The sequence below is a fragment of the Vulpes lagopus genome, chromosome 3 (genome assembly GCF_018345385.1).
Source record: "Vulpes lagopus strain Blue_001 chromosome 3, ASM1834538v1, whole genome shotgun sequence".
Classification (NCBI taxonomy): Eukaryota; Metazoa; Chordata; class Mammalia; order Carnivora; family Canidae; genus Vulpes; species Vulpes lagopus.
The window spans coordinates 29738112-29760927 of NC_054826.1; the positions used below are offsets into that span (position 1 = coordinate 29738112).

A 22816-nucleotide genomic window follows, 5' to 3' on the forward strand; every position below is an offset into this window, starting at 1 on the left:
AAAGACCCAGAGAAAACCCAGTTTCTCTCTACTCTGTCTTCAGGAGCCACCATCTTGTAACAGCTTCCCATCTCCAGAAAACAACCTTATGACACGGTAATAAGGTTCAGGAGAATTCCAACCCAATTCTAGGAGACAGTGCTGGGACCACTTGAGGAAGGCAGGATCAGGGGACTTGATGGGTGGGGAACTTTGTGGGTGGCAAAGGTAGATGCCAGGAACAAGCCAGCTATGTTCTGAGGCTGGAGTCAGGCAGAGAGCATGGTCCTGCTTCAGAGAAGCATGTGTGCTGGGGACAAGGGTGCATGTACGTGTGTGCGATTACAATGGTCATTTGTGGTCTGGGAGGGCTAAGGCACCTTAGCTATCACCAGTCCAGGGCTTCTAAGCATCTCAATAATTTTAATGATGATGATCATATAATTACCAGTCAACATTTTTTGAGAACTTATCAGTGCTTACTAGGCATAATCCTATAAAGCAGGCACTATTATTGTCCCCATTCTTTAGATGAAAATACTGGGCAGCTCGGGTGGCTCAGCCCAAATTCTATAGAATTCTATAGGGGTAAAAAAAAAAAAAAAAAAAAACCAGAATTCTGTAGGGGAACTTAGAAGCATGATCTCTTTGAAAGGAGGAAAGTGGGGGATTGTCTTGGAGTTTTCATTTATCAGGCACAACTTAGGTTGTTTTTTTCAAGATGCAAGAATACATATAATATTAAATGAATTAGGTTTTGGCAGGGGTGATGGGATTGTGTTGGGATGATTAGGGCTGAAGCCTCTGCACTGGGGCCTCCACTGCAGACACTGTCATTTTTCCTGTCTCTTGGATGGCCGTTTGAGGCACATAGAGACTCACTCAGTGCTGAGTTCAAGATGCCACAGCCAGGGCAAGGGATAAAAATCAGAGAGAGAAGAATGGGTCTCCTCTGGTTCTAGCAGGAAGGGTGGGAATGGGGGTCAAGATCAGGAGCCCACTGTCTAGCCTGCTGCTCTGTTCTGCCTTGGTGTCCCCAAGGAGTCCAGGAGCTAGAGGGCTTTCCTGGCACAGCGTGGGAACCTCTTCATTTTTCAGAGGGAAACCAAGGAGTAGGGACTTGCCCACACAGGGCCACACACGGTGTCATGATTGGGACCAGAACCCGGAGTTCTCTTGGTTCTGACCAGGGAAGGGTTTGTTTCCTGAGAACTGTCCCTGTCACCAACCTCCCCCGCCCTGTACATTAGGCAGTCTGGGTAGCCCTAGCCCTTGAGGTGGCCCAGAGCGACGCTGGGGGCAGTGGCGGGTGTGTCTTGGGCAGAAAGCTGCCAAAGAGAAGGCGGGGCGGCCTCCAAGGGAAGAACACCAAGAAGCCTGAACCCCAGACGGAAACCAAGTGTGTTTTCTAAGTCCTGAGAGGATATTTGGAACAATGGAAGGAGGATGGGAGAAGCTGGACTATAAAAAGGGCTTCTTGATATCCTTTAAACAACAACAAAAAAAAGTAGTAAAAAAAAAAAAAAGTATTCTTTAGGTTTGACTTTTGTTTCTCTGAAGGATGTTTATGTAACTTCCTGAGAACAGGATCCCAGGGCTCAGTGAAGCTTGTCAGATGCCACTGTTTATATACTCAGGGCTTTGAGCTGGGAAGGCCTTGATAGGGTGGTCTCCCCATTTTACAATTGGTGGAACTGAGGCTCTGAGAGGCAGGAGGGGCCTACCTGAGATCACGTGGTGAGACAGCAGAAGTCTCGGCACCGGGGCCTGGGTCTTCTAGAGTCTTGCAAGGGGCTGTCGTCTCGACCCACTACCCCCTGGGCTCCGGCTGGCATGGAAGCGGACAAGGGCTGTGGAGGGGTCCCCTTGGGAAACACTCAGAGCTGTGGAGTTAGAGCAAGGCCGGGGCTGGTCTACGGCAAGGTGGGCTCACCGGATGGTGACTTGCGTGGTGGGCAGGAGGCCGGATGGCATGCTTACTGATGCCACCCCCGTCCAGATGCCACCGCCCAGCTGTGCACCGTCTGCCCAGCAGCTGGGAGCTGTGAGTCACACCCAGTGGGTGCAGAGGCGAGGGCTATTGTATGTCGTGATTGATTCTGTGATTGATTCTCCCAGCCCTGAAGGGATGACTCGGCCTCCAGCCCTGGTTCGCACCCACGCCTATGCACTTAAGCAGCTGTAGTTTAGGCTTCATGTTTACAGATATGAGGCATCTCAGAGGGTTTGGGGAGAGTCCTCTTCCTCTGCCACCTCCTGTCTCTCGATCCTGAGTATCCTATGATCTTGACTCATCTATTCTCACCAATGCAGGAGTCTGTGTGCCCCTGAGATCATGCACAACATATTGTCGGCATTTCTCTGCATTCTTTTTCTGCACAGAGAGTCTGTAGGTTTCATCAGGTTGTCAGAGGACTCAGTGTCCCCCCAAGTGCTGACAGGAGGGCAGGAGGCTGCGTGCATGTACTGCAGTGAGAAGGTTGCTGACGAGGCAGCGGGGTTGTAGTATTCCAGGAGAAAGTAGCCCAGGGGCAGCAGAGCACTACGGTTCAGGGTGCAGTCTCAGAGGTCAGTGTCAGGTTCTAAATCCTTCACTTGGGAGCTTTGTGACCTTGGGCAAGTTGCTGTGTCTATGCTTCACTTTCCCTGTCTGTAAAATGGGAGTAATAATAATAGTTTTCTCATGGTAATCACTTGGTAAAAGTGTGCTATTATTAATTAGTTCCAGCTCGTAGATCCTGTTAAGTGCCTTATCATGGGGTCGTAGTCTCCACCTGTAGCTCTGTGCTCTGTTCTTTCCAGGAGCTGCAAGGAAAGTGGGAGAGCAGGGGTAGATAGGGAGGGAGGGAGAACCCTCTCTGTATTTCCCGGACTCTCTAACCCAGGCCTTCCCTGGTGCCTTGAACGTGGCTTTATCCTGAGGCAGGCTTATGTAACCAGCCAGGCCTGGCCAGGCAGGACACGATTCTTAACCTCGTTTTGTCCTCCATTGTCTCTTCCTCTGATGGAGCTGTTGCATTAGCTGACCTGTTCCTCAAGCTCCAGGGATGAAATCGAACCTGTGCTGTGCCACCGCCAATTGATTTAATCTGGAGGTTTGCTGGGCAGGTGGCCCCTCCTCCTGCCACCTGGGGACAGCCTACCCCTCCCCAGGATTCCCTCCCAGGAGTGCCCTGCCCTCCCTATCCTGCAGCCCACACCAATCCTTCTCTCCACTCCCACCCCACACACCCTGAAGCCTTCCCCAGAGATTTCAGCTGCCGGGAAGTTGGCTTCCACTGAGCTTCACAGCATGTTCTGTGTCCCTTTCAAGAAAACAGAGGCCACAAACTGGCAGGCCACGTCTGCCCCATGGGCATGTTCTGCTTAGCCCATGTCAAAACTTGAGTAAATTGCCAAGAGGAGATTTTACCTAAAAAAAATCCCAATTTCTGGCTTGACCTCACAAATTGGCAGAGCGGAAAACCTTGAGCCTGAGCTCTTCGCACACTTTCCTGGTCTTTTTGGCAGTCTGAGCGTCTGAGTTTGTAACCCTATCCTGAAGGCACTGACTGCTTTATCTCCTGTGTTATATGGTGTTGTTCCTCGTCCGTCTGCTTTGTGAGCTCTTTAAAAATGGTGGAGGGTGGTAGGGGGCTGGCTCATCTCTGCTCAAAGCATTGTGCTCAGGCTCAGGCCCATGTACACAGCAGGAGCAAATTAAGTGTTTATTTTATGAATGAAGGTGTGGCAGTGGTCCCCCCACCCAAAGCTGCAAAGGTTCCATTTAATAGAGGGCTCCAGATCAGCCTGCCCTGTGGCCCTTGAGTCCTCCCAGATAAGCTGTGGCTGCTTAGCCACTGACCCAGGCAGCTTCTTAAGCTGTGGATAAACAGTCACTGAAAGTGTTGTCCTTACGTTGCAATATAACCTCAGAGAGGAACACTCCACCTGCAACTCTGTCTCACGATTTGCTTTCCCAGGGGGCTTGGAGGGGTCTGAGGAGGGAGGGAGGTGGGGAATCAGCAGCCCCCAGATGGCACCAAGTCCAGACCTCTATGGCCTGGGGGGGACAGGGGGAAGGGGATGGTCATCAGTTCAGGTGTTTCCTGGACTGGGCCCCCTTTCGAGCCTTTCTCTGCTTTATTCTGCTCCTAGAGCACATGCTTTATCTATCAGCTCCTTTGTCCAGCTGTCTGTACATCCAAAGTTTATTTCACTCTTTCAGTTGAAATCCTGACCATCCCTGAGACCAGCTAAGTTATCTCCTCCTGGAAAGGGTCTTGGCTGAGAGGTTGTGGTTATTCTGGGTACAAGCAAACACTGGGAAGCTTATAAAAACTGCATGTAGATCTCTGTCCCTCATCTTTGGTTCCTTTAGTCTAAGGTACAATCTCCCTCTTCTCAGAAGGTTCAGACGTGGGGCTCTGTAGATAGGTTTTGGGGACCCTGTCTTAACTCATGAAGCCCAGGGCTGGTAGGGAAGACACCCCAGGTGGCAGTTGGGCTGTGTGGCATCAACATGCCCCTTTCCCTCTCTGGCTTTCTCTTTTGCCCTCTGTGTGCTAACATACTGGGTTCCTTTCGGTAGTCATGGCTACAAGGGCCTTATGAACCATCCTTGGAGAGGATTACAGAGGGGATGAGCACAGGTGCCAGTGTCTGGGTGGGGGTGAGGCCAGGCCCAGAGAGCTTTCACATATTTCAGGTAATTATGGGAGAAGCCTGGGTCAGAGTGGGCAGGGGCTATACCTGGGGTATCAGGCCCCAGAGGGAGGACCTGAGCCCAGAGTAGTTAGAGGTCTAGCCTGGCCACAGGCTGAGGGGTACTCCACTGTGTGGTCCTATGGTAGGCAATCTAAGGCTTCAATGCAGGCCTGGATAAGCTGCTTACAGATGGGTAAACTGAGGTGCATAGAAGAAGGGACTCTTCCAGTGTCGCACATAGGAGTGTAGAAAGTCAGGCCCAGATTCAGGTCATCTGACTCCCAGGCAAGGCTACACTCCTCAGTCCCTACCACCCTCTGCAGGGTCAATGCCAGATCACCCAGCTAAGACAATCGTCTGATTGTCTGGGTCGACCTCCAGGCTATGGCCTGGAAAAGTGAAGCCACCATCGTCACAGCCACCCTGGAGGCATGAAACCGGTTGGGTGTGCAAATTATCCCTCATTCTCCATCCCATTTTTTGTTTTGTTTTGTTTTGTTTTTCCTTAAACTGTCTCTGATGGGCCAGCCTTCTTGGTGCCCGTTTCTGCCTGGCACTGGGCTTCATGCTCTTTATTCTGAAAACAAAGCTTCCTTCTGATGGCCCTGCTGCAACAGGAAAAGGGCAGGCGTGGCACTGGGCTGCCCTCCTCCGCCTCCTCTTGCTGAGAACATGGGACAACCTTTGTCAGATGCTGGACCCAGGACCCAGCAGCACGGGGGCGGGGGCGCTGGGAGAGCAAGCAGCTGAGTTTCTGCTCCTGCTGGTGGGTGGATCTGCGGCTTGAGCCCAGCTGTCAGAGCCAGAAGTTCTCCCCCAGTGGCCAAAAGGGTGGGCAAAGATACCAGACAGGGACCAAGGTAAAGTCTTGCTCTTGACCAAGCAGTCGGTTGTCCCAGAACAGGATGGAGATTTGGCCAGGAACTGTTCATGTGACAACGCTCAGGGTTTCAGCTGGCACCAGGTGATTGGCCTCTAAGTGACACTGGTCTCCAGGGGCTGCAGAAACCAAAAGATGCATTCAGATGAGGGAGGCAACAGTCCCTCATTCAACTATGTTTTTTTTTCCAAGCATTTACTTTATTCAGGCACTTTTTCTTGTCCTGGGACATGGCAGTGAACAAAACAGATCAAGTCCCTGTCTTGGACTTGGGGCTGACAGTCTAGTGGTAGTGGGATAGAATCAACAGAGCAACAAATACTAGTTCAATACTTGCTGTTTGTCCGGGGGCAAAGGGTGCCTGGAAGAAAAATAAAGCTTGGTTGGGTGAGAGGACTGACTTGAGCAAGTGGTTCTGTTGTGTTTGGTGGTGGTGGAAACCTCTGCGAAGACAGCAGGCTCCATGAGGGAGTGGGGAGAGGGAGCCCCCACATATCTGGGGAAGAGCATTTCAGGCAGAGGGAACAGCAGTACAAAGGTGACAGGGAAGGTGTGGAGTGTATTTGAGGAGCAGGAAAAAGGCTGGTGTGGCTGGGATGGGAAGAAGAGCCATCCTGGGCAGGAGATGGGGCTGGAGGGAGCATGGAGGGGCAGACAGTAGGTCCCTCTGCCCCCTTGAGAGGTCTTTGCTGTCCAGCATGAGTGAAAAAGGCAAAGCTGCCGAAGGGCTGGGGCTGAGGTCACACTTGCTTCAGCACACATCTGGGAAGGATCGAGTGTGCCACCACCTGAGAAGAGACTGGAAGGTGGAAGCAGGATGCCTGGCCTGGAGACTCCCACAGTTACACAGATGTGGAAGGGCTCAGTGTGACCACTGTGCAGGAGGCAACCAGAGGTCAGATTCTGGATCGATTTTACAGGATAAGCTGATGGATTAGGCATGGGGGGTGAGAGGAGGAGGTGTCCACAGCAAGGATTCTGGCCTAAGGGACTAGAGGAAAGGCGGCAGTACAAACAGGTTTGGGAAAAGAAATGGAGATTTCAGGTCAGATGCATTAAGTTGGAGCATTGGCTGGAGTGGAGGGATGCTTGGGGAGAGATTGGTCCCCAGCCTGCATATTCCTGCTGTCAAGGGGGCAATTCCTGCACGGGGCTGAGGGGTACCCTCCTGAACTCTGAGAATCTGTTCTCTAAGAACAAATGTTCCTTGGACCGTTCCTGTTCCTTTCTCTCTTTGCAAACCTGCTCCTGCTTTTCTATTTTGAGGGAAAAGGCAGATTCTGAGGACTCATTGTCATGGTGGTCCCAGTCTTTCTGCCCAGCGTGGCTCTTGTGGGGCGTGGAGGGGAGCTCCGGAGGCCTCAGGCTTTGCCTTGGCTCTGCTGCCAATAGAGAGAGCTTTTACTCTGTGCCTTGGTTTCCACTCTCGTACACAGAAGGGTTGAGCTGGCCCCAGGGTTCTGAGGGGGGCAAGTGTACTTGGGGATGCTGTATCGCACAGTGGTTTAGAACTTGGGCCTGGAGTGCAGGTATAGCTGTGAATCCATGCTCTGCCCCTTGGCTGTGAGACTCTGGGCCAGTGATGTGATCTCTCTGAGCCTTAATATTCTCACTTGTGAAAATGGGCCAACCATCTGTGTCAGCGTTGCAGTGAGAGTTAAATGAGAAAGTTCATACAAAACACTTAGCAAAGGCCCTGGCACTTCCCATACCCTGTTAACAACAGGCTCTTAGTAATAGTGACCTATGTAGTTGGTCAGGTTAAGGGGTTTTGCCTGGTGGCAGGAGGAGCCATGGAAGGTCACTGAGTATCAGTCTGTTACAGATGTGATTTGAGGGCAGCCGTGAGTGTAGAGACTTGGCCTGAGTCCTCTTGGTAAGTCCCTGATCCCTTCTACCTGCCAGAGTGAGAACTAAGGGCAGGCCCTACTGGACTTGCCTGCCCTTCTCTGGCTGAGGGTCTTCACGGACTTGGCATGAGCAGCCTCCACCTTGCATAGGGTCCCTCGGGGATGAAGTGATGATTTCCCATAAGTTCTCCTACAGGTTCTCTTGTCTGTACATCCCAGTGGCTGACCTTAGGGAATGTAAATGCGGGGCTTTGAGGGGCAGGTGACACTGAGGGGACTTGAGTTACATATAGGGCTCTGCACAGAGCCAATGGGGGCAGGGCAGGCCTGGAGTGGCATTCCATGGGGCACTTGACTGTGCCCTCAGTTCCTGGGCTAGGTCCAGGCTGGGTGGTGCTTGTTCCAGTGGAGCCGTGGAGAGGTTGACAACGGGCGGAGGAATGTGGCCCCCTCAAGACCCACACTTCACTGGTGCCCAGGCATGCCGGCTGGGCCCTGGGCTTTTGCAGGCCTGTTTCTCAGCAGTTGAGCCATGCCAGGAGGGCCAAGGACATTTCAGAGACCCCAGGGCTCACAGCCAGGCATTGCTTGTTTTCCCAGGGTCCAAGTGTTTTTGGGGATGGAGGGGGGCTCTGGAGATAGTCCAGGGACTTTTCTTAACAGCCAGTAAATTGAGATCCAGAGAGAGCAAGGCACTTGACCAAGGTCTCACAAGGCCGCCTTCCTACTATCTGTCACCTCCCTCTGTTCCCATGTCCTTTGCTTAGACTCCTGGCCTCCTGCCCGGATGTTTGTAACAGCCTCTGTCTTGTGGGCTCTCTGAGAGCTTTGTTTGTCTTCCTATTATCATACTCTTGCTGTAACCTGCCAGGCGCACATGCTGTTTGAGTGTGTCTGGTCTCCTTTCCCCTCGAGTCCTAGACAGAGCAGCGTTGCTCAGACATTCTGAGCTTTGGCCCCAGAGCCAAGCTCTGTCACTTCCTAGCATGGGGACCTGGGGCAAGATATCCACATTTCCAAGTCTTAGTGTCTCTGTGAAATGAACCCAATAGTACTTAGTTTAGGAGGATGATTAAATGAGATAGTATGTGAAGTGCTGGATATAATCCCTACACAGAGTAAGCTCTCAAAACTGGTCATTGCTGTAAGTGCTGGTTGAACTGGAAGTCAAGGGCATGGGAGGAGGACAAAGCTCTGGACCAGGAGGCAGAGATGTGGGCTCCAAGTTCATTCTCAAATACTGCCTCACCATGTGCATTTGGTGACGTCACTCCTCTGGGAACCTGACTTTTCTCTCATTTGAGAAAGGCCGAAGAAATGCCCACTATGTTCTTAAAAGATTTTCATGTGACAGTAAAGTGATGGCTGTGAAAGAGCTTTGCATCTGTGTAGTGATTTATAAATGGCGTGGCAGTGGCTGAGGTGTGCTGTTGGCGATGAAGGCACTGCAGCCACGGTGGTGGACGACTGGCTTGGCTAGAGGCTGGTCGGTCTGCAAATGCTCAGCGCCCACACCGGCTTCCCCTCCCTGCTTGCCTGTTCCTGGCCCCGACCGGCTTGCCTTTCACATTAGCCTCACCATCGCACACTCAGAGACGTGGGAGGTGCAAAGACCTGATGGCATCTCCCAGGCCCTACTGGGTTTTGGGTTATCTGTGGCCAATGCCATGGAATGTAGGATTACAGCCAGACACTGGTTCAAATCTCAGCTGAGCACTTCCCCCCACAGGGAACCTTAGCAAGTTGCTTGACTTCTGTGAGCCTCAGTTTCCATACTTGTCAGATGAAGGCCTAACGAAGTGGACGCCAATCATCTAGCAGAGGGCCCAGCATGTGGTGAAACAGGGGGGTTGTAGAATGTGTCTTCTGCCTGGAGCGTGGGGACTGATGGGTTTATGGATGGCAAGGAGTGGGGGCCATCATGCCCAGTTCTAGGGATGAGCTGCAGGGGTCAGCTGCCTAGCTCGGAGCTCGGAGGGCCCTTTGGAGTCATCTGGCACCATCCATTTTGCTGGTGAACAAAGTAAGTCCTGGAAAGGAGCAGGTGCTTGGTTGAGGTCACTAGCAGGTTAGAGGACAGCTGAGCCTGGGGTGAGGCAAGTGAGGCGCCAAGAGGCACACTTTAGGGAGCCCTCAGTCTCAGGTGCCCCTAGGAGATGGTGCTCACTCTCAGCACTGGGCAGGTACACGGCAACACCTGGGAAGGGGTGCCTCCTTATGGTTTGTGCCTGCTGCCTCACTAGCCAGGTTTAGGCCTGGACCTCCAGTCTGCTCACCCTGGGAACTGATCCCCACGCCTTGGAAGTGCAGGAGCACCTACGATGCACCTTTTAAACGTCTTGCTGCAGCCCCTTGGGCCCCTTTAAAAGGAATCTGTAATAAGTAGGTCACCGGTGCTTTTTGCTCTGTCTGTGCTCTCTAGTGTCTGTGTTCCAGAGAAAGTGAGGCCCTCCCACCTGCCTCCCCCCACCTCCTGCCCCTTTCCCTGCCAGCTGTGCTTCCCTGTAAGCATGGTGAGCCCCTCACACATAATGCATGCTGGCGGTGGGCTCCTGTTGTGGTGACAAGCCCCAGCAAGTCTAGAGGGATGAGGCCACTTTCATGCGTGCCCTGAGTGAAGCCTCCCTGGCCTCAGCAGGCCCGCACTGTGCCCACCAGGCCTCCAGGAGATTAGGGAGCTTCTGCAGCTCTAAGTGACTCAAAGCTTTCCCTTCCTTTTTGTTGCCGCCAACACATCCAGCTTCCCTCCTCTCTGGCCATGGAGCCTCGAGCCTTTTCGGTTTCCGTAAGGCTTTCCTGTCTTATGGGCAGCCTTGTCTTGGGGTGTCTGTATGGGGCAGCTTCCCCATCACCACTGCTGGGCCTGCTGGCTGGGCCTTAGGTGGCTGTGAAGGAGTAGCCAAGACCTTTACTCCTTGCAGAAGTTCTCAGGAGTTACTCAGGGCTGCAAGGGTCCTGGGCCACCCTTGTATTGTGACATGAGGGGACTCGGACCATCAGCTCGGTCTCCAGCACCAGGCCCACACATAAGGAAACTCTGTCTTTCTTCCCTACTACAACTGTGGGGGCCTGAAATTCTGCTATTAGCAAGTTGTTTTGTGCTTTCCTTGGTGTCATCTAAAAAGGCAAGTACCCTTGCAAGTGGATGGTCTTGCACACACGCTGCTGAAGAGTGAGCCTGGCCCTTTCCAGCTGCGTGTATGACCATGGCCTGGTTGCTTCTCCTTTCTGGGTTACATCAGGCCCTTTTAACCCAACACCTCAACACACTGGCATGGCTTCTCCGCCTTTCACATTCTGGCAGTTACCCCTTTTCCTCCTCTGCTGAACAGGGCAATGGGAAGGACCCAAGGACTGAGTTAGGATGGGGCCAGGGCTCAGAAGCCAGCGTCACAACGCTTTGACCACCAGCTTGGCCTGGTAGAGGATGTCAGGCCTTCTTTCTGTTCTTCTCAGGATGTGCGGGGGACACTGAGGTCTGGAGTGGGGAGCACCTTGTTTGGATCACATAGGCAGTCATGCAGAGCTGCAACTAGAAGGTCTTGCAGGCGCTGTGGGCTCCTCTGACGCTGGTGGCAGCCTTTCTTGAGAGCATCTAGAGGGCCCATCAGCACGAAGGTCGGGACGTACTTTCTCCCCTTCTGTGGAAGGCGCCTCCAGGCGGGGGGCCTCTGCCTGCGGTGGGGCCCCTGGGTGTAGGGCAGAGTCGGGCAGGACATCCTCTTTCCTAAATCCAGGAGGGAGGGGCTGGTGGCCTGCAGCAAGGAACATGTCAGTGAGGTGCCTGGAGGCTTCTGGGAGGGATCTCCATTGGTGGCTCAGGGTGCCCTAGGGCCTCCCCTCCCTCCCTCCCTCCCTTCTGGGGAGGGAACTCGGCTGAGAGTAATGCCATTTGTCCTAGCTCTGGGATTAGGTGCGGCCGCATTAAGTGAAGAGTGTGTAGCCATTAAAGGGATGCAGTGAAGGGAAGTGGAGCCCAGCGCAGCTGCCGGACGTCTGGTGGGTCTTGTCATTCTCTCCCTGGCCATCCCATACCCTCTGACCATGGCCCCTAGTCCCCTCCTTCCTGTCCAGTCCTCCCAGCTCTGCCTGGACATGTGTGTGTGTGTGCCTGTAGTGCCTGCGTGCTCACAGCCATATGGGGGAGGGGTCCGGGGGTGCTGGGGTGGGGGCAGCCTGGCCCCCAAGCCTGGTACCGGGTCCTGTCTGCCTTTGGGACCAGGAGCAGGTTCCTCAAGTGTCCTAGCCCCTGGGGCCGCCCCAGAGAGATGGCTCAGGATGGACCCTGCAGATTCCTGGTGGAGTAGAAGGAGGTGGTGGCTGAGAGATGGGAAGGAAGGTCTCAGTTTCTCTTGTAGCTTCTTTTGGGCTGGGCAAGTCTGTGAACTGGCCGGAAGCCAGCAGTTCTGAGAGTTAAAGATTTACTGCAGGGCCTTTGAGGTAACTGGAATGGTGAGGTCCCAGGGTGCTCAGAAGTCACATTCATGACTTTGATCCTGTCTAGACTGTGAAAGCCACAGCTTGTCAAAGCCAGAAGGACCCCTAGAAAGTTCCCAGGTTTTTAATTTGTCATATGGTGGGGGCCGGACACAGCCACCCTGAATTTGTTTGGAATGTGGTATTTGTCTGTAGGGAGCTCACTAAGAGCTTTTATAGACTTTCATAGGGTTCTGTAACCCCAGGAGGTCATAAACTTCTGATCTGGTCCAACCGTTCATTGTCCAGTCGAGGAAATAGAGGCTAGATGTAGGGAAAGGTCTTATCCAGAGGCACATAGGGAGCGAGTGGAGTGGCTGGGACATGGATATGGACTCCAGGCCCACATGGATTTTGGCTTTTTTTTTTTAAGCTTTTTAAAAAAAATATTTATTCATGAGAAACCCACACACAGAGGCAGAGACATAGGCAGAGGGAGAAGCAGGCTCCCTGCAGGGAGCCAGATGTGGGACTCGATCCCAGGGCTCTGGGGCACGACCTGAAATGAACCACTGAGCCACCCAGGTGCCCCAGATTTTGGCTTTTGTATCAATGAGATGGAGGCCTCCTGAGAATGCCTGCTTCTTGGAATCTCTCAAGGGGGGCACCCGGTGACCTGGGGTAGGTATGTGGAAGGATGGGATGGGGGCAGGGGCTGGCTGGCATTGCCCAGCTCCTCTTTGGGGGTGGCAGCGGGGGCGGGGCAGGTATTAGGGCATGATAAGCTTGTTTCTACTTTACTGAGAAGAAATGGTGAATACATGAGGTCATGATGGTACCTGGAGTGCACCAGCCCCATGAGGCATGCTGGTCAGTTATCGTTCGAGTTTGCTCTCGAAGTTGAGATCTCCTATTTCTTGCTCTCACTCCTGCCTCTGTCTCTTCTTGCTTCACATGGAGACTTTACCTGGGCAGGGAGGCAGCCCCCTTTCTCATGTGGACACCTGCTTGTCAGAGATGCCAGAGGCCCTGGGGCAAGGGAGGGTAAAGACCTTCTGGCTGAGATCTTGCCTTCCTGGGAACCTGTGCTATCCTTCTCTGCCAGTGAAGGCTTTCCCATCCGTGGAGAAATTGCATCAGCCTGTGTTTAGGCAGCTGGGGCTGGTCATTTGCAGGAAGCCTCCCTCTGGACATGCTCTAGGCCACAGACTTGGGTTAAGAATGGTATGGAATGCTGGGCATAAGGACCATATAGGGGTTACCAACAGTGGCTCCGAGGTGGGCTGGCTCAGGGTCATCCGAAGCTCTGCTTCTGCCCAGCTGTGTGACCTTCAGTCAGCTGCTTGCCCTCTCTGAGCCGAGGTTTCTCCTGCTGTAAAGTGCATATATTAGTGACCCAACCTCTCAGGGTGTGAGAATTGGGTGTGATAGATCAGGGAAAGCTCTCAACACAGTCCCAGCATGGGGCTGGTGAGTTACCAGGAGCTCAGCCAGTGCTGGCTGCTGTCAGCGAGGGAGGTTATGATATTTGTTTGTTTGTTTTTTTAAGTTATGATATTTGCAAGGAAGTATCATTCCATTCCTTTTGAGTGCCTATGATCTGAGCCTAAGAAAAATAGGAATGGATCTGACTCTGTCATAGATGGATTTGGGGGTTGAGTGGAGAGAGCCCTATTTGGGGAAGCTTCATGGGCTAGAGAGGAGCATGCTCTGTGATGGGCCTATCCACCATGGTCTGTGTTAGGAGCTTCGGTGGGACTGGAGGGCAGCTGGTCCTGACCTGCCTTGTTCCTAACTCTGCCCCTCCTCACAAGCTGTCTTGTTTGTTTGCTCGGTAAACCCTTTCTTCAGAGCTGGTGCAAAGGTAAACTCTCAACTCAGACTCTGTTGGAGGAAAGACAAATTCTCAATAAGTGGGGTCTAAGTTCCTGAGGGTTTTTTTTTTTTGGTTGAGCATTCCCTGCTGGGAAACCCAGAAGAACAAATCCCAGGTTGGGAATCTGGGAGTAAACCAGGACTTTATGCTTTGTTTGCTTGCTGATTGACGGATGATTTGTGAGTCTTCTTCCAAGATGGATCAGGAGAGGCTGCTTTTGATGTTAAAGCACACATAAAATGGATGAAAACAGAAAGAACATCATTCAAAGGGAGCAGAGAGTGGGGTATGCGGAGCAGTGGTATGTGATAGCATGCCAGGTGAACGCAGAGGGCCCGCGTTGCTGCAAAATGACAAGCCCAGGCTCTGGAGCTGGGTGGCCTGTGTAACATCCCAGTCACCCACTCGTTAGCTCTGTGGGCTGGGCCAAGTTGCAGGCCCCCTCTGGGCCTCACTGTCCTCATCTGTAACATGAGAGGAAGGTAGGTCATGGTGCTGTAGTAAGGGTTAAATAGCATGTAGTACAGACCTATTGTGTCCAATAAATCGAAGTTCATATTACTAATGCATTTAGCTTGGAGATTTCTCATAGCAGATCCAAAAAGGGGAAGGTAATTAATTGGCAGGCGCACATCTCTCTTGAGCACCTACCATCAGGTAGGAGATCCCTTCTGCTTTGGAGAGCTTTTGGTGAAGTTGGGGGACCAGTGTTCTCCTTCCGAGAGCAGCTGGCATCTGGCAACATGCATGCGGCGTCGCACGGTGGGACACCGAGCAGGAGAGCTTGCCTAGGACTTTGAAATACAGTGGAGTCCAACTCCAGGCTGAGGCTGGCCTTGGGGGAGGTTGGGCAGGGTTTTAATGGACAAGAAAATGGGTCAAAGTAGGTGGGGGTGGGGGCAGGGGATCCTTTTCTCTCTTGGGCTCTCAGGGCCTCCACCAGCTCACTGCAGGGTGGACTGCACACTCTGCAACCCTGAGACTCTGAGCCAGACTGCCGACAGTCCCTTGGTGGCAGCCCTGGACTCTGGGGTGACTGATGGGCAGCAGCTTGGCCCTCAGCCAGGCAGCACTGCGGGCCTGTGGGGGATGGGGTGTGCAGTGAATTCCAGCAGAGGAAGGGATTTGCTTCTGGTTCGGCCTCCCAGGGGTGTAATTGGGCTGGAGAAACTCCTGCACAGCTGGGAAGCAAATGTGGAGGATTTTCTTCGCTGCGCCCCGTACATGGTGGGTGGGGCAGTCTGAGGCAGGGTGGCTGGTGGAGCTGGGCGGTTGTGGGGTGTGGCTGGGTGGTGGGTGGTGGTGTGATTGTGCTGGGGGTGTGACCGGCTGGGAGGGGCTGGGTCAGCTGTGGGGAGTGGCCCTGGGATCGCACGTGGGGCTCCCAGCGCCTGGGCCCACAGCCACCCCTCCTCCCCCAAGCCCTGGTGCCCATTCACAGACTTTTGAGACTGTTTGCTTCCCACTCCATACTTGCGCCTGTGGCCCAGATGGCTGTGATGACACTGCTTGAACAGGTCAGCACCCTGTGAGTTTGCCTGTGCATTCGTGTGCATGTAAGTATGGGGATATGGGGACAGTGTCAGGGATGCCCCAGATGGGAAAGAAAATCTGGCCTCGGTGAGTACATAGGGCTGTAGGGACCTTCCCACATATACCCTGCAGCAGCATCACACCAGAGACAAAACCTCGCAACCTGTGAAAGCCTCACCCATCTTTAGTGCCCAGTGCCATGCTTGGTGCCTACTGGTGCTCACTAAGTACAGAATGAGGGGACGGGGAGCGGGCTGTCTGCTTGCTCCCACCTTCTAGTGTGGTCTGGATCCACTGTGAATTTGATATGTGGCCTTCGGGCAGTTGCTTCCCAAGCCTCAGTTTCCAAATCTGTTAAATGGCTAATCATTTCATTAGCCCATAGCACCATATGCCAGGCCCTGAGCTCTTTTACACACACCACCTCTTTTAGTTTCAGCAGCAGCCATGTGAGATGGATAAGCAGTATAAAGCCTGTTTCACACCTGGGGAAATCAAGACTCAGAGAGGTTGAAGGATTTGCTCAAAGATCACAAGGCTGGTAAATAATGGAGGCAAGGTTCAAGCCCAGGCAGGCTGGCTCCAGTCTCAGCCCTTTACCGTACTGCTAGCAGCTAGCACACTGCTACCTCTCAGATGGTTGGGATGCAACAGAATGGCATGCGCAGCCCTTCACTGGAGGCCTGCTGCATGTAGTGGGTACCAAGTACATGAGAGCTGGTTATTGGGTGCACCACACCAGGAAAGGCACAGGAAGCTCAGCCTCAGAGAGCTCTCGGTCTCACTCCTGGGGTACACCTTTTCATCCAGGGCAGAGCTGGACCCTCTTCCCAGTCTTGATTTCTAGACAGCTTGGTCTTTGGAAGGCCCTTGGCCTCTGCCTCCTTTCTCTTTAGGTTTTAGAGAGGATGGTGAGGGAAGCAGAGCATTTTGGGGTGGGGGGGGTGGGGGGGTATAAGGAGTGACTTTCAACTCCAGAGCAGTGGCCACAGTTACCGTGGTATTTCCCGAAAGTGCAGCGTTGCCATGGCATCTCCATGACGACAAGAGCATCTCATTCATTATCCCCAGCACCTTGGCAGGGAGAGCTGATCCTAGGGCTGGGAGAGCGCAGTGGGAGCCTGGCCGAGGGCTAGAGGCCTTGGTGGCTGAGGCCCCCTCCTGCTCTCCCCCGTCGCAGCCAAGGTGTCCCTGCCAGGCTCTGGAGCTGCCTCTCTCCTGGAGTCTAGGTTCAAATTTCAGTTCTGCCACGGGCTAGCTGTGTGATTTTGGGCAGGTGCTTTAACCTCTCTGAGCCTCATTTTCCTCAACTGTAAATGTAAATAGTGACAGTAGTAGTTATAAGGCTTAAATGAGGTAAGGTGTGTAAAAGTGTTAAATAAACCCAGTGCCAGCCTGGTGGTAAGTGCTTGATACATGTAGCAGTGAAAATAACAATAATGATGATTATAATGGTATCACTGATACTATTTTTATTATAGCTGCCCCCTTGGAGGGACTCCCTGTGGAGGAATAAAAGACCAAATTTGAAGTTAGGAAGGAAACCTATTTGAGTCAAGATTTAGCGGTTTCCTGTGTGACTGTGTCAAGGTATTTCACTTTGCAGCCTCAGTCTTCTTATCTGTAAATTGGGAGTAATAACAACTCATTATGATTCATTCATATCCTGAGTACTCAATTAGGACGACCTCTGCCTGGGGAGATCGGCGGGGCTTCCACGATGAATCAGACTTGTCCCTGCCCTTTGGGGCACCCAGGCATGTGGGGAAGGAGAAGGAATGAAATTAGTATTTGTGGAGGGCCTCTGTGCACCAGGTGCCAGGCAGGGCCTGCCCCGGCAGAGGTCAATAAGTCCTGGTCCCACTCTGGGACCTGAAGGCTAGGGTGCGGAGCTGTGTATAGAAACACCTCAAGTGGGATCCCTGGGTGGCACAGCGGTTTGGCGCCTGCCTTTGGCCCAGGGCGCGATCTTGGAGACCCGGGATCGAATCCCACATCGGGCTCCCGGTGCATGGAGCCTGCTTCTCCCTCTGCCTGTGTCTCTGCCTCTCTCTCTCTCTGTGACTATCATAAATAAATCAAAAAAAAAAAAAAAAAAAAAGAAACACCTCAAGTCTATGGTGCATGGACCTCATGCTCAGGTGCACCCAGGGACTGGGCGGGAAGCCAAATGAAGGAAGGAGGTCGGCTGTGGGACCATGTTAACTGGAGAATACATGCCTCAATCAATGCTGGCCTGTGAGGATGTGTGCCCAGTGTCAACTGAACATGTTCTTTTTAAAGAAAAGTTAGAAGTTCTAACTTTTATGTGAAATCTCCTGATTTTGAAATACCGATAACTAATCTCAAATTTAAGAAAAATGCTGTGCAAGCCAAAGAATGCACATTTGCGTTCTGTTTTAGCCTGGGGTGGGGGTGGGGGGTCCTGACTTTCCCATCCCGAGCTATGGAGTGGGGATGGGGCCAGTAGAAGCCTGAGGAATGGGTGGATGGGGATGACTTCAGAGAGGTGATGACATTGGAACTGGGGTCTTGGAGGATGAGTAAGTGTCCCAAGGGGGAGGGGGAGGCATTCCGGCAATGGGAAGTTCATTAGCAAAGGCCTAAATGCATGACCAAGATTGGTGACTGGTTGGGCGAGGCTGGAGTTTAGGAAAACTGCTGGCAAAGTCGGCAAGACTCAGGCAGGCCCAGGGCAGCAGGGTGGGGGGCGGGGGGCGTCGAGGCCTCAGCTCCAGCTGTCCTGGAGGACTTGGTGGCTCCAGGGGGATTAGAAGCCCCCCAGTTTTCCATCCTTGAGTACAGGGGCTCTGGAATGCAGGTGTGTGTGGAGGGTCTTGAATGGCTGCCTCTAGGCCTTCAAGGGGGCTGCAGGGGCAGAGGGCGCGCAGTGCTGGAGCTCCTCTAGCCAGCACGCTGGTAGCTGGCACTTTGTACAAGAAGCAGTATTTTGCCTGCCCCCCACCCCACCCCCAGAGTATTATTTAGCCTTCTCTGGGGCCTGGGGCTAGTTGGCCCACTCTCTTTCTCCCTTTATTGTCTCCTGAGCCCAGGCTTTGCCATGGCTTTCTCCCTGGCCTTCTGGCCTCTAACCATCTGGTTCCTGCTCCTCTGTCCATCTCCAGGGAAAGGCCACGGCCTCTGAAAATGGCTATTTGGGATTCTGAGGACTGGCTGTCAGAGATTAGAGAGAGAGCCTGGAGTTGGCTTCACCGTGCTTTCTGGGCTCAGTTATTACCCACATTGTGGCTGACCCTCATGCAGTGCTGGGTGCCAGACATGGTCTGTGTGCTTTATATGTATCAACTCATTTAATTTTCAGAACTCTGGGAGCATGTCAAACTTTGCTGTTTTACAGATTAGGAAATTGGGGGCATTGAGAAGTTAGATAACCTGCCCAAGATCACACGGCTCCTGGGAGGTAGTGCTTGGGTTTGAATAAAGCTGCCGGCTTCCGGTCTTTGTGTAACCATAAGGCTTTCTTAATGTAGGGCTTTAGGTCCATGGGTGGGTTTGAGGGCATGAAATCTGGACTCCTTGAAATTGTTTCAAGATTTTCCAGCATATATGAATATTTTTTATAGGAAAATGTTGTCAGAGTCCCACAGGGGTCTATGACCCCCAGATGCCTGAGACTGCTGGTTGCATCATTAACAGTAAAAGTCTGTTAATGCAATCGACTAAGGGCCAGTGATCACAGCACCCAGGCCTGCAGGGGAAGCACGATTGGGTGGCCGGAGTGGCCAGGTGCCCCCAGGCATGGCAGACAGGGCATCATCCAGGTAGCTGTACCCCTCTACCCACTGTGATCAGGTCCTAGCCCCAAGGCCAAGAGGTGGGGCTCACTATGGCCACAGGACAGAGGGCTACCCTTATCAGTGGGAAATAGGACTGCAGTTGCAACCTGGGAATAAACAGGCCTGTCACCTCAACCCTCCAGCCTCCGGCCAGGAAACCTGTCCCTTCTTGCCCTGCTCTCAGCTAGAATTGCAAGGAGTCCCTGGAAATCTCTGCACAGTCCCTTATCTCCAAGTTGAGGCATGTACCCTTCCCCATTCCTACCCCTGGCCAACTAGCACTTGTTCTTCTGGTCAGTTTAGGTACCACTTCCTCCAGGAAGTTTCCGTGATCTTCCCCACTTACAACAGTGTTAAGTGCCCCTGAATTCTCTCAAATACCCTTCCCCCACTATCACATTCGTCCCGCTGCATTGTAGGTGCTTGTTTTCTTGGCTGCCTTGGGTTCCCCATGTGCTGGCACATACATAGTAAGGACTGAATTGAAGAATATCAGCAGCGGAAGAGCCCCCTGAGATTGTCTGGCCCAAGCTCCTCCCAAACAGGCTGGAAGCCCAGAGGGGTTAGGGCGTGCTCCTCATCACATAACATGTCATTGGCAGAACTGGGAGCAGCACTGGTATCTGAGACATATCCTCATCTCATTTCACACTCCTGCCTCTTGCTTCTGAGCACATCTTTTTTTTTTTTTTTTAAGATTTTATTTATTTGGCAGAGAGAGGGAGAAAAAGAGAGAGCATGAGCAGGGAGAGTGGTAGAGGGAGAGAGAAGCAGACTCCCTACTGAACAGGGAGCCGGACATGGGGCTCAATCCCAGGACCCTGGGATCATGCCCTGAGCTGAAGGCAGATACTTAACTGACTGAGCCATCCAGTGCCCCTGAGCACATCTTTTAAAAACATTTGTTTCCTTATTTTCACAAAAATAGTAAATGATTATGGTAGAAAATCTAGGAAACAAGAAGAAGAAAATAAAAATCATTCAGATATGATAATTTTTAACATTTTGGAGTTTTGTTGTTGTTTGGATTTAAAACCAGTTTCTAGCTTATGCATAACAATTTTAAGCGGAAATATAACCATGCATTGTTTTTTTTTTTTTTAAAGGTTTTATTTTTTTTATTTTTATTTATTTTTTTAATGATAGTCACAGAGAGAGAGAGAGAGAGAGAGGCAGAGACACAGGCAGAGGGAGAAGCAGGCTCCATGCACCGGGAGCCCGACGTGGGATTCGATCCCGGGTCTCCAGGATCGCGCCCTGGGCCAAAGGCAGGCGCCAAACCGCTGCGCCACCCAGGGATCCCTGCATTCTGTTTTATAAATGTTTTCTACAGGGATCCCTGGGTGGCTCAGCAGTTTAGTGCCTGCCTTCGGCCCAGGGTGTGATCCTGGAGTCCTGGGATCGAGTCCCACATCGGGCTCCCTGCATGGAGCCTGCTTCTCCCTCCGCCTGTGTCTCTGCCTCTCTCTCTCTCTCTGTGTCTCTCATGAATAAATGAATAAGATTTAAAAATAAATAAATAAATGTTTTCTACTTTAACAACATGTATGGCAATTATATTTCTATGTTAGTAAATGTCCTTCTTCCATATCTTGTAAAAGTTGTAAGCAGCTGCCGGGGATTCTAATCTGGTACTTGCATCATAATTGCTAAGGACAATCTCCTGTTGTTGAGCATTCACTATTATAAACAGCATTGGGATTTGGATTCTTGTGGGGAAATCATTACACACTTCTGGAGTTACAACCTCTAGGATAATAAGTTCCTAGAAGTGCAGTTTTGGGTCTCTGGTATGTTGTGCCAACACTCAGTGCACTGGATCTTGGGCCTGGGAGGGATTTTCAAAATCTTCACCCCCCAGTTCTGGGTCTGAGGCTTCCATTGTCTTCCTGGCTGTGCCTGCCCAGACCCTCGCGCCTTCTGTCCCTGTCCCCATCCCTCTCTCTCTCCTGCTAGCCTCCAGCACTCATGTAAGGGAGACTGGGGGCTGCTATTTGGGGTGAGGAAATTGGGGCCCTAGTATAGTGGATGTGGGGTGCAGTCTTCATTTACTCCCCAGTGAGACGAATACAGGTGGCCTGCTCTGGGTGGGGAATGGGGCTGAGCAGGACCCAGGAACCCCAAGTTCTGGCTGCCTGATGAGGCTGCTCGGCCCATTCAGAGAGAGAAATGTGGGGGAAAGCACTGTGGGAGAGGAGGAGACGGCAAGGGTGGGGTGTTCAGCTGCAATTTAGAATTCCACCTCTAGCTCCCAGGCCTTGCAAAGGTTTGTTTCACTTTGTCCTCTCTGGACCTGGGATTTGCTTGGCCTAGTCTTGGATTCTGATAATTATAATAAATAACAACCACCGTCATAGACACCATATGCTCGGTATTGCTCTAAGTGATTTATACACATCATACACCTTAGGGGTAGGGACGTAAGCCCCGAACCTCTTGTGAGACAGGTACTGTTGTCAGCCCTTTTTCACAAGTAGGAAAACTGAGGCTCAGAGAGATCATGTGAAGCTTGTGTGAAATCACACAGTCAGGTTGGGCAGCAGTACTTGAGCGTGGACTCGTGAGCTCAGGTCCTGTGTGTCCACAGTCAGCGGATCCCCCGGAAAACCCACACTCCAACTTTTCACCTGTGGCTCTCCTCTTCCCTCCACAGCCTTGGCCCCAAGGGCCCGACTGAGTGAGCAGCATGTGGCACCCCCGGGCCTGCCCAGAGTCCTTCGGCCCGCTGCCCAGCACCCTCAGGAGGCCCTGACGCCCTGGGGGCACTTCTGCTGTGCACAGGACCACGTGGGGCTTTGCCATGGTGACATAAAGGGGCGCGGAGGAAGGAAGGAGCGCGACCGGCCTGCGGACTGTGCCCCTGGCTGGGAGGAAGGGCCGGGGGCCCGGATCTTCCCCTCCTGCTGCCCACCGAGGGCCGCGCTTGCTAAGCGTCTGTGAATTTGTTGGCCAGTGGACGACTCTGGTGTCTCCTCCTGCGTGGGGCCTGGGGGTGGCCAGGGCAGGTGGGCCCCCGGCGGCCGAGGTCTCGGGGGCCAGGATGCCCGCCCTGGCGCGCCTCCGGAGGCTGTGTCGGCACGTGTCCCCGCAGGCTGTCCTTTTCCTGCTGTTCGTCTTCTGCCTCTTCAGCGTTTTTGTCTCCGCCTACTACCTGTATGGCTGGAAGCGGGGCCTGGAGCCCTCGGCGGACGCCCCCGAGCCTGACTGTGGGGACCCGCCCCCCGTGGCCCCCAGCCGCCTGCTGCCGCTCAAGCCCATGCAGGCGGCCGCCCCCTCCCGCACGGACCCGCTGGTGCTGGTGTTTGTGGAGAGCCTCTACTCCCAGCTGGGCCAGGAGGTCGTGGCCATCCTGGAGTCCAGCCGCTTCAAGTACCGCACAGAGATCGCGCCGGGCAAGGGCGATATGCCCACGCTCACCGACAAGGGCCGTGGCCGCTTTGCCCTCATCATCTATGAGAACATCCTCAAGTACGTCAACCTGGATGCCTGGAACCGGGAGCTGCTGGACAAGTACTGTGTGGCCTACGGCGTGGGCATCATCGGCTTCTTCAAGGTACACAGGGCTGGGGTCCCCAAGCGGTTCATAGCTCTGGCTGATTCTGAGTCCCATTTCTACACTCTATAGCCAAGTGTCTGACTTTTCCCATCTGTGAAATGGGTATAATGGTAGCGCCTACCTCCTAGGATTGTCGTGAAGGGTCAGTGGATGAGTATGTGTAAAGCGCTTGGAACACACACGCCTGATGTCTAATAAGTGCTTTTTAAATATTAGTTTTTATGCATAGCATAAAGTGCATGG

At 52.8% G+C, this 22816-nt stretch overlaps 1 protein-coding gene across 2 annotated transcripts in view; it reads left to right on the forward strand.

The window, feature by feature from the left end:
- The window catches only part of NDST1 (N-deacetylase and N-sulfotransferase 1), a 59623-nt gene that overhangs the window by 7561 nt on the left and 29246 nt on the right, over positions 1-22816 (forward strand). For both annotated transcript variants that reach the window (XM_041747537.1, XM_041747536.1), the window contains exon 2: positions 21671-22570. In XM_041747537.1, the coding sequence (XP_041603471.1) occupies positions 22058-22570 (513 nt within the window). In that variant the 5' untranslated portion in view covers positions 21671-22057. The remainder of the gene's footprint in view (positions 1-21670; positions 22571-22816) is intronic.